The following is a 10,896-nucleotide window of genomic DNA, read 5'->3' on the forward strand; positions in this document are numbered from 1 at the left end:
TGTTGTGTCAGGGAGGCATGAACTGGATGTATGAGAGCTGGAGATGTGGTTGTGAAAAATGCATTTACAGGGAAACAAATGGTATGCTAACACATAGGGGAGGGAGGAGGTAAAAGTCCATAAGGCAGACAAAGGGTAAATGAGCAAAACGCTACCCTGTGAGGCCCCTGAGCTAGGTTAAGTACTGTTGCATGATGTTTTATATCAAACAATACTAACCATAGAGGACTCCAGCCTGTCTGGGGTTCTGCCCGCACCCATGTAATCCTGTCCCTGAAATTCAGCGATACGGACTCTGATCTACCGTCGCATCAGCTTTGAATATCCTTTCAAAGGATATTAGCTTCAAAGTCTGTGTCTTACAACCTTCAACTGCAGAGCCAATCTCTGCTGTTCTGCGTTCTTGTCAACGTTGGTCTGCATCCACAAAATCTAGTGGGAAGATCTCTGTCACTTGCAGGACCCAGGGCATGTCCCCTTCCCTTCACTTGTTCAGCCATGCCGAGGGGTCATGGTAGGGCACTGAATAAAATCACTGAACAGCCAGGCACACGATACCAGCATATGTACTCCCTGCAAGTGAGTAGCAAAGGGCAGCACTGGGCCGCAAGCCAGCGTCTAGCCGGTGAGATGATGTTTGATCGATGCGACACTGGATCAATAGCGAGCATGCAAACAAACGAGCAGGAAAAAAATGCAGGCAGTAAGTGTGGTAGGGAACAGCAGTGGGAGGGCCTGGCAGGCACACAGGAGTTGATTCAGAAGGGAGATGCAGCCCCACCTGCAACAAGTTTGTTATGAGCAAACTTGCCTTGCACCTGAGAACAATTGTTTTCAAAATAGGTTTAATAACACGTCAAAATGTCAGCTGCTTCATAACAGGGAGTTGTGTTGGGGACACCAGTGACGCTAAGGTGAGATAGCTCAAACTGACTTGCAACAAAATTCAAGTGTCAACAAGTTGCTGTTGAGCAGAACAAGTATTTTGATCTAATGACAGAAATCACACCTCTGTGCAGGACCAGAAAATGATGGAGGGCTGGAATCCAAAGAGATGGGAAATAAGCATGAGAATAACAAACAATCGAGACTGTTTAAAAAAAACCCGAACAAATAATCCTGCCTTACAGCATTGCTCCTTCCAGGTTCCTTTGCTGCTTTCCTCCTGAGTAGACCAGCATTGTTCACTATGTTCATGCTTGGCCTTAAATTGGAGCCTTGTTTCTCATCAATTGTCCCATCGTGAGAAGATAATAATTTTTTTTTTTAAATTTGGACTATTTTTAGGGGCTCCATAAGAGCTAAAATGCCTTGTCTGTACCCATATAGAGCTGTGTTTTCTATGTGTATGATGTCACTACAGATTTCAGCAAATTGTAACCACTCAAACATTTTTGCAATGCTTGGCTTGGGGATAATGACAACTCCTTGCAGTTGGTCTACCCTTAACTACTGAGAGGTATTCTTGATTTTCACTCTCTTTTAATGCAGAATACTCAGTAATATCTGTGGAGTTTATGAGTTGTTTTTAAATTAGAAAACAACAATTAAACAAGAAGCACGCAGAAAAACGCTGCAGTATATTTCTATATTTCTGCAGTATAATTTAAAGATACAACATTTCAATCTAAAGCTTGCATTTATTTTTCATTTTAACTTCTATCTATACTTTCATTCATATACCCTGGCTTGCTTCACCTCATATGGGACCAAGACAAAGAGAGGAAGTCCGTAAGCCAGATAAACTGCAATTACGAGGGGTTCATTTTGTCAGAGCTATGCAAAGCATCCAGCACACAGACCAGTCTTGCCTCTCTACCAGCTCACCATATCCACCCTGTGCCTCTCTGCTAACCTGCACACGTGCATGGAAATATCCCCTTTGGTGTGATAAATAAGTTTCATGCAGTGAGTAAATTTTGAAAATTTATTTAGAGTGAATGGGAAATTTTCCTTATTCTCTTCATAGTAGAAATCTCAACTATGGGGACTTGTATTCTTCTTTCACACTGCATTTTTGTTTCCTAACAGTCTCTTTTGAAGCATCTAAATTGCAGAGCCATGATTTGGGCAATACAGGGACCGATGCTTCGAACAGGACAAAGGGACAAAAGACAGAGCAGCTAGAGGGAAGGCTGCGGTCCCCTGTCCTGCAAGGAGATCCTCTCTTCTACCAAAAGCAGAAAAAGGTTTGGAGACCAGCCAGAGCTCAACGTGCATTAAAGAGATCTGCTTTATTTGAAATTCTCATCCAGCCAGGTGTGTAGCAGCACCGTAGTATGGGGACATGACCCTTGAAAGCAGTCTCCAGTTGCACATCTGAGGCCAACAGTCTTCCTAAAATAGCATCAGCCAGGAAAGAGGCTACTTTTTCACTCGGTGATCTTCTCTCCGATCAAACCAAAACCTCATTCTGAAAGCCACCTGCTTCCAAGCACAGAACCCAAAATGCCCACCTCTCCCTACCAGCCCACAAGCATGCACACATGCACTTTCAGTGTTTTTTTATAGTTGTCTATTTTCATAAAGTTCAGAACCTACTGACAAGATCATTTTAATGCAGTGTGGATTGCACTGCCCAGGTATAAACATTTTCGGCACTGTCAGTTTAATGTGGAAGAGATCATTGCGAACAGGTATGTTTGTTAGGAAAAATATAACTTCACTTGTTATCATAGGCTTATGTTTGACTGTCTTAGATGTTGTCACATCCAGACCTACTTCCAGTGACTTAAGTGTCAGTAATCTGCTACACAGTTCCCCTGTAACTGCTATCATGCTCTGGGCATGACTCATAATGATGGCCCAAAATGTTCACTGTACTGCTTTAGGGATTTTTTTGTTGCTTTTCTCCTCTCTCAGATCAGAAGGGAACATTACACTCATCTAGCCTGAGCCTCTGTAAAATGCCAAGCCGACACCTAGTAATTCCTCTAGTAAGCATATTATGTTTTGCTGTTTTGCCCCAGTCACAGAACTGTTCAAGACTCCAGGCTTATTTTAAAGCCACAATTGCTCAGTGGCAGAATGTCATGTCTGAGCAGAGATGCTGCCTCTATTTCTCCTTGTCCTAACAGGTGTACAGTCAGAGAAGGCACAGACATTCAGCCTTCCTTTGGGATATATGAAGATGTCCACAGAAAGTAAAGTGCTCCTTTATCCTTCTTTACAAGGCCTGCCTACATTTCTATTCATGCAAGCTAATACCTTTCCCACTACTTGCACTGTGAATACAGCCTGTAAACGACTTCCTCTGCGGTCATTGCCTTAAACGAGAAATCAACATCTACTGCACTTTCAACTTGAAACAAATTCTGCTTCTCTCATCTCAGGCCTTCTGCTTTCAATTCATTTAACCCTTCTAGCCTCTGTGTGGGCCTTCTGCGCAAACTGCCACCTGAACAGGATTTCATCCTCTCCCTGCCTGGCCTCATCTCCAGCCCCATCCCTACAGCCTCTCCAGAGCCATTTTTCCGGATCCCACTGAGGAGGAACAGCAACTATTTTTAGGCTGCGTCTGTATGCTAAGCACAGAGGAATGTGGCTGAGAGCAGGGCTTGCTGGGAAGAGCGGCGATGGTCTGAGGGTAGGCGCCTACCGCAGTCCCACCGGCACTGCGGCGCAGCGCTGCCCACAGCCGGGCACGCCGTCAACAGCAGAGCCAGCTCATTGGAAATCTACCTGCAGCTTCCCAGGGCTCAGCTGCGGCCAACGTCTTCGGGTCCCCAGGAACCGGGCGGCCAGAGCTAGGCTGTGCGTCCTGGCCGTCCCTCCGCTACGGCGCAGTCACCTCTGACCACAGGGCTGTCGCGTCCCTCGTCTTTTTCCGAGCACCAGACCCCTCGCAACACTGGACGTCAGCGGGACTTTGGCCCGTAAGGCGTACCAGCGCGCGCCTGCCCCAAAGCCAGCGCAGCCCCCTCACGACCGAGGCAGGGTCGCTGGCGCCAGCCCTGCCTCCGCCCCGCCCCCCGAGGCCGGGGACTCGCAGCCCCGGCCGCCCGGCTGCTGGGGGACCCTTCGCTACCGGGACCCGAGGCCGGGGACAGGCGGGACCCGCGGTGCCCCCGCCCGCCCAGAGGCTCCCCACAGTGGGGCGGGCGGCGCGCGGCCAGGCCAGGCCAGGCCAGGCCAGGCCAGGCCGGCGCCGCCCGCCGCAGCACGAGCCGAGCCGAGCCGAGCCGAGCCGAGCCGAGCCGAGCCGAGCCCCGCCCCACCCCCGCGGGGGTCAGCGCGAGCGCGGTCCCAGCTCCCCCGCTCCCCTCCCCCCGCCTTATGTAACGGGCGGGCGCCGCCATTGGCCGGCGGGGGCGGGCCGCGCGCCGGCAGGGCAGGGCAGCGCGGGCGCCGGGGCGGGGCCGCGCATGCGCAGTGGCGGCGCCCCGTTCCTCCTCCTCCTCCTCCTCTCGGGCAGGCGGCGGCGGCTGCTGCGGGGCGCGCGGAGCCTTCTCCACCCGCTGGCCAGGCCGCCCAGGCCGGACTCCAGGCCGGGTGAGCGGCGGCGCCGGCGCCGGCCCCGGCCCCTCGCGCGGCGGGGCGGCCGCGCCGGCTGCGGCGCGGGCGGGGCGGGGCGGGGGTCGCGGCGCGTGTGGGGGAGCGGGCCCGGCCGTGGCGCGGCGGAGCAGGCCCGCCCCGGGAGGAAGGGGGCGGCCCGGCCCGGCAGCGAGGCGCGCTCCGCTCCCGGCCTGCCGCGGGCCGCCTCCCCGCGGCTGGGGCTCCGCGCTGGGGCCCGCTTCCTTCCTCGGCCCCTTCCCGCGGGGCACGTGGTGGGGCTGGCCGGGCTGCGGCCGCCCTCCCGCCCCGCGAGGCCCTCCCGGGGGGCCGCGGCCTCCCCCTGCCCCTTCGCGCCTTAGGCCGGGCCCAGGCCGGGGGCTGCCCTCGCAGGGGTGCCGGGCGAAGGGCGAGCTTGCTGCTCCTCCGGCCCAAGCCCTTCGCCGCCTGGCCGGGGAAGCCAGGGTGCCGCGAGCTGCTGTTTGTTTCTGCAAGTGACAGTGGAAGCAGCTGTCGGTGTCCAGTTTTAGGACTTGAAACTCTCTGCTCAGGTTCTGGTTACTTACAAGGAAATGACCCAGTGTGAGGCATTAACGTACTGCAGGCTTCAGCCTCGCTGCCCTGTAATGCCCGTGCTGTTGCCATTATCATTTGGCAGCAAATTTTTCTGTGGTGTTAGGCTTCCTCTGTGCTCACGCATTTTTATTTCAAAACAGCAGGCCTGTTTGCTGGACTCTGGGAGGGTGTGCCTGATAAGGAAAACAACACTTATCTGTGTTGTGCAACTGAAATACAGATTTAGCCTCGTGGATGAACTCATCATTCTTTTAAATGAACTTTGGGATTACTTTTGTCACTTTCTTAGTATACTGATAGTCCAAATAATCTTGATTTTCCAAGTAATTGAGTATTCACTCTGTGTTGCCACTGTATTAGTGTAATTTGCAGTATTTAAACTCTTGGATTTTTGGTCTCGGGCATCATACGGAGGTTGCTATTTTTAAGCAGATGTTTTTGTTCATGTTTTCTTGTTTGTCTTAACTGAAACCAGAAGTTGCCAAATACATACAAGCTCAGTGTGGTTGGCTGTTGCAAAGTACTACTTAACAAGCTCTTATCGAGGGACTAAAATACAAAGTAATATGCAAACACTTTATGAAAATAATTATTTTTTATTACATCTGAGTATTTTCTATCAGGAACTCCTTGACTTCTGGAGGATTACTGTAATGCTAGTAGAATAGAAACAAAATAAAACCTACAGTTCCTTCTAGTGTTTGCAAAGCTATTGGCAATTTTTTTTTTTTTTAATGGGAATTCAGTGTTCTCGTTGAGCTACGCTGTATGTAAACAGTGTGAGGCCCTGGGTGGGATGTTTCGGAGGAACTGTAGCATACAGTGAAACATAGACTGGTATTTTTAGTGTTACTAACATTCAATGCTGTATCTTATGGAAACTGTTGAATGCCACATGTATTTCTGTATGCTTGTTAATAGAATTTGTGTTTTCTTGTGTTCAGTTTTGTTAGCCAGGTGGACTTCTAAATTCTCCTTTGGAGAAACTGGTGGGGGAAGAGGAAGGAACGCTGAAGATGTAGTCTGATACTTCTGCAAAGGGTTACATGGTGGTGTTAAATACCATGAAAGAACTGGACTGTGGCCTGAGAGGTGCTTCTCAATCCACAAGAGCTGGTTTGGGTCTTGGGACCGTCTTTTTGCTCAGTGTTAAGCACTGTGGTGCTACAGGTCCAGAAATTCTTGCAATGCTAGTGAATTTCCAGATGTAGTTGATGCGTCATAGAAACTTCATTTTCATAATGGTTGTAAGGGCTTTTCACGTATATTTACTGGAGGTCAGTCTTTGTTTGGATAGGCTGTTCTCCCTCTTGCAGTGGAAGGCCGTCTGTCCTTCTGGGAAGGACCGCATGATGGACCTGTTGTAGCCAGGCAGTGTGTGTCTCATGAGTACCAAACTTACAGCAAATGCCCAGGTTGCATAGAGGGGCAATGACCAACCAGCCAGCCTCCTGGGAACATTAGACTTTACCAGTTGTCCTGAAAATAATGCACTAGCTGTCCTGTGCTTGCATAGTAAGTCTTGTGCTTCTGTGAGAGCTGCACAACTGGATTGCGCGTGGGCCGTGAAGGACTGTGAGAGAGATAATAGCGGAAAGTGGGCTGCTGGGTTATATAACCACGCTCTGAAGCCTGCTCTGTTGGTGCGCCCAAATCCTGCCTGCTGTCTGATCTGGGGGTGGGCTGCAAGCTGAATTGGGTGGCCTAGTGGGCTGCGTGCAGGTGGAGCGTTGCTGTTGTAAAATACACTGTTTTGCTGCTCCCTGAGATGTGATCTTTTTTTTTGTAGCTCATTTCTTCTTGTGGTGGACCTTCTAATGGCAGGTGGCAATAGTGTTTGCTTCTTTTATGCTGCTGTGTTGTATAGAGTAATGGCTTCTGATGGGGGCAATTTTACTTCTTTTTAAGAAGTACGTATGCATGTAAAATTGGCTGAAAATCAAGGAGGATGGCCACCTGTAAAAATAGCCTTGAATAAAGAGGGATGACCTATTGTTCTTGCCATTCCCAACTCCAAAGCAGATCACAAGCACATGTGCCAGAAGACAGTAATACAGCTTGGGTAATACTTTGATTTGCCTTTCTTGGAACCTGTTTCTAGTTCCAGAAATAAAGGTTGAGTCTTAAGCTTTTAAAAAAAAAGAACAGAAACTCTAAATTTTACTGTACCTGTAGAAATAGAGAATAAGTTTCTGTTAACTATAAAGTAAACATTAATTGTTCTGACTATTGAAAACACTTCTCGAAAGTAGACTTTGCAGCTTTGTAGAGGAAGAAACCTTAGAATGGACTAAATTCTGGTGCTTATTTTAAGAAAGATACTAAAACCAGAGAGTCTTTACATAGTAAAGAGCTTGAACAGATGTCTGTTGTGTATGAATTATGGGAGTTGTAGGCCTTAGGGACAGAGCACATGACTGCTTTATGCTCACGATTACGGCTTCTGAGTCAGCTAGCAGCAGTACTTTCTCACATTTGTAGACTAAATGTCTTCTTTTTGTTTGTAGATATGGCTCGCGGACAGCAGAAGATTCAGTCGCAGCAGAAAAATGCCAAAAAGCAAGCTGAGCAAAAAAAGAAACAAGGACATGATCAGAAGGCTGCAGCCAAGGCTGCCTTGATATATACCTGCACTGTCTGTAGGGTAAGAGGAACTGAAGACAAAAATATTATCGTAGGCAGGTCTGTCTTCCAGCCTAGAGCAGAAATTTTAGAAGTTTATATAGTGGAAACTAAAAAACTTCTTAAGTGGCTGTCTAGCTTGTTGCTATAAGCATTTGCATCTGTTATGTGACTTGCTTACATATTACTCAGCTGTACTCATAATTGAGATATGAGAAAATCTGAGAAGTCATATACAGATCTGTTCTGGGTAGTTATCTTGCTTTTTGAATTGAAGGGGTCTGCACGTGCTGTTAGTATGACATTTAAAATGTAAAAAGTGTGAGATCACTTCCTGTTTGATCTCCAAATGGAAACATCTTTTCTTGTGGTGGAATTGGCCTGTCTTAGAATCACTGCTTATTGATGTTAATGTAGAGAGGAAAAGTGGTGGTGCCAAAAGCTTTAGAGTAAGTTTGATACACAGTAACTTCTACTAGAATAAATGACAAGAGGACAGAAATACAAGCACTAATCAGATTATACTTTCCTTCTGACTGGTTTTCCTGAACGTGCTTGTTTTGGAGCTAAAGGATAAACTTACCATTTCCACTTAAATGGTCAGTCCCAGAATAGATTTGTCACTTTGAATGTCTTCAGTAAGATTCCAAATTAAGGGCTGCTCGCTTAAGTACTTGTAACCAGCTGCTCTTCTTGTGAAATCAGGCTCTAGCAGCAATCACTTTGGGCAGTTGATGCCTGCAACTGTGTAGTAGCAATGATCTGAGATAGCTTGTGCCAAGTAGAGAATCAGTGTATGCCACATACTCTTTGGCCTATTGATAAACAAAAGAAATAGCTTTGGTAAAGATTTGATTCTGGAAAGGATAAACATTTATCTTTTAGGTGTTGAAAAAGAAAATGGTAGGGAGGTAGGTTTTCCACCAAACTGGCATGTGAAGTGTAAGATCTGCAGGGAGGTTTCTAGCAAGAATAATACCATTGATGAACATGCCAAAACAGTGTGATACTAGTGCTTAAAAACACCTCTCTGAAAATCTGAGGTTAAATATTCTCTCTTAATCTGCAGCTAAACTAATGGTACTTCTGTCACTAGAGCAGTGTCATTGAGGAGGCAATTTGCTTCAGGGAAAAGGAAAATAAAAGATGGCGGGGGAACAGGTTTTGCAGTATCATTTAGCTCTTGTACTGTGCATAAAGTTAAATGTCTCTCTTTAATCAGACACAAATGCCGGATCCCAAGACCTTCAAACAGCACTTTGAAAGCAAGCATCCTAAGACTCCACTTCCTCCAGAATTGGCTGATGTTCAGGCGTAAAGTTGTCTACAGGTCATTACCTTAATTTTTAAATGATTGTCTGAGGTATATTATGAATCAGTTTTTCTTACCACCACCAACTGGGACTTAAAACTTGCTTTATTTCCTTTAATATGAAAATTAACTGTAGGTTAAGGTTATATTCCTGAACTGTTACACAGGAGATGCAAGCTAATACTTACATAGGTGAAATGGCTGTGGCATTCCACTGTGCGTGGAGGTTGTTTTAAAAGGGATTCATGTTATTTAAAACGGTCATCGTTAGAGTTGTAGGAATACTTTATTATTTAGTTCTTGCTTTGAAATGTTAGTTTTGCTTTGAACAAAATATGTAAAATAAATACAATCTGTTGCTACAAAACACGTAATGGAAATAGTTGTTTACTATATTTCCAACAATTGAGCCTTTTTCTTCCTGAAGCTATGCAAGCGAATGCAGATTTTTCTGCATTCAAATATAAAACTTAACCTCTGCATTAACTATAGAAGAGATTTCCCAATAGCCAGTTGTTAGGCTGTAACTAAAAGTGGTTATAATAAAAGGCTGAAATGAGGTAAAAAGCATTATTAAGGTATTTCATTCATGTAAAGGTAAACAGCATTACGTGACAGTTCAGCTTAACTGAGTTATTCTTGTTTTTTATAGGTGAAATCATGGCACCTATTGACTCTTCTACTGTCAGACCTTACATAACAAACCTGCAGCTGCTTTTCTAAAACTGTTGATCAGCAAAAATGAAGGGGCTACAGAAACATTCATATTTTTATGCTGTTCCCTCTTGGGCTTCATGCAAAGACAATTCTGTGTAAATGTACAGTTGTGCCCTATTTGGAAATCCTGAAAAATCAGTCCATACTTGTTATAAAAAAATTTTTTACAATTGTAATTATATTGATGTTCATATTGTGTAAAATAACTCATTTAATAAAGTAGTACTTTGATTTTACAATATCACAGATTAAATCCTTGTAGAAGTTCTGTTTCAACTTTCTGCATTATCTGCCTTATAATAAAGACAAAGTGGAATTTTCCCCATCCTGCCAAAACATCAGCAGTATCATTCCACTGAAAGTAATGTACATTACAGTAAATTAATCTTAAGTGAAGAGGGAAGCTGCTCAGATTTACTGTTCAGTGTGCTGCCTGCTTGAGCCCAGCACTAGTGGTCAAGTTGTTGGCTCAAGGCGCAGCAGACTCCCTAGAAGCTGCATGAGAATCGTGAGACTTCCTTCTAAATTTTTGTCCTGTGTATTGGAGTCTAATACTGCAAGCCATTTCGAATGGGATTCCTTTACTGTGGGGGATCATGTTCCTTGAAGTCATGCACTGGAGAGACTCTAGTTATGCTTGTTATCCTTTATATTTGGTAGATGGCTGAGGAAGCTGAGAGGTGGCAGGATTGAATGCTTCTGGGTATGCTGGCTTGAAAAACGCTCGCAAATATTAGGTTAAAGCAACTCTGCTCTTAGTTGAAAAATTGATTTGAAAAGATGTTTTTAATGATAATTTGAGCAGTCAACCACACATGTTCTCCCTCAAATGCATCTGGTTATTTCAGTAGCAGCTCTCCAAGAAATATGTAAAATAGCCAGCCATTAATAACCTTTCTTCACAACCAGCTTAAAATAAGCCTGTTGGGAAAGAGCCAAACTAAAATAATACGGCTACTTTAAGAAATCGGATGTGATTAAAGTTGCATTGACAAGAAAAAGCTGGATAGTAACTCCCTGGCCAAGAACATTAGAGCAGCTAAACATAATTACCCTTAAAGTGTTCTGGGCTCAGTTCTAATCCCAGATGTACAGCACAGAAGTAGTGGAGAAACATCCGAATTGTGCTAGAAGGTCTGCTATACAAAATCCTATCTTTGGCATTTGGAGGGGGCTTA

General features: G+C 45.8%; 1 protein-coding gene across 1 annotated transcript; it reads left to right on the plus strand.

The window, feature by feature from the left end:
* Positions 1 to 4,333: 4,333 nt before the first annotated feature.
* On the plus strand, positions 4,334 to 9,957 carry ZNF706 (zinc finger protein 706). Its single transcript, XM_072852091.1, has 4 exons — positions 4,334 to 4,491; positions 7,575 to 7,711; positions 8,912 to 9,019; positions 9,654 to 9,957. Exons 1-3 carry the CDS (start codon positions 4,365 to 4,367, stop codon positions 9,005 to 9,007), a joined length of 360 nt encoding a protein of 119 aa, XP_072708192.1. The 5' UTR covers positions 4,334 to 4,364; the 3' UTR covers positions 9,008 to 9,019; positions 9,654 to 9,957.
* Positions 9,958 to 10,896: the final 939 nt, after the last annotated feature.

The sequence above is a fragment of the Ciconia boyciana genome, chromosome 2 (genome assembly GCF_034638445.1).
Source record: "Ciconia boyciana chromosome 2, ASM3463844v1, whole genome shotgun sequence".
Lineage (NCBI taxonomy): Eukaryota > Metazoa > Chordata > Aves > Ciconiiformes > Ciconiidae > Ciconia > Ciconia boyciana.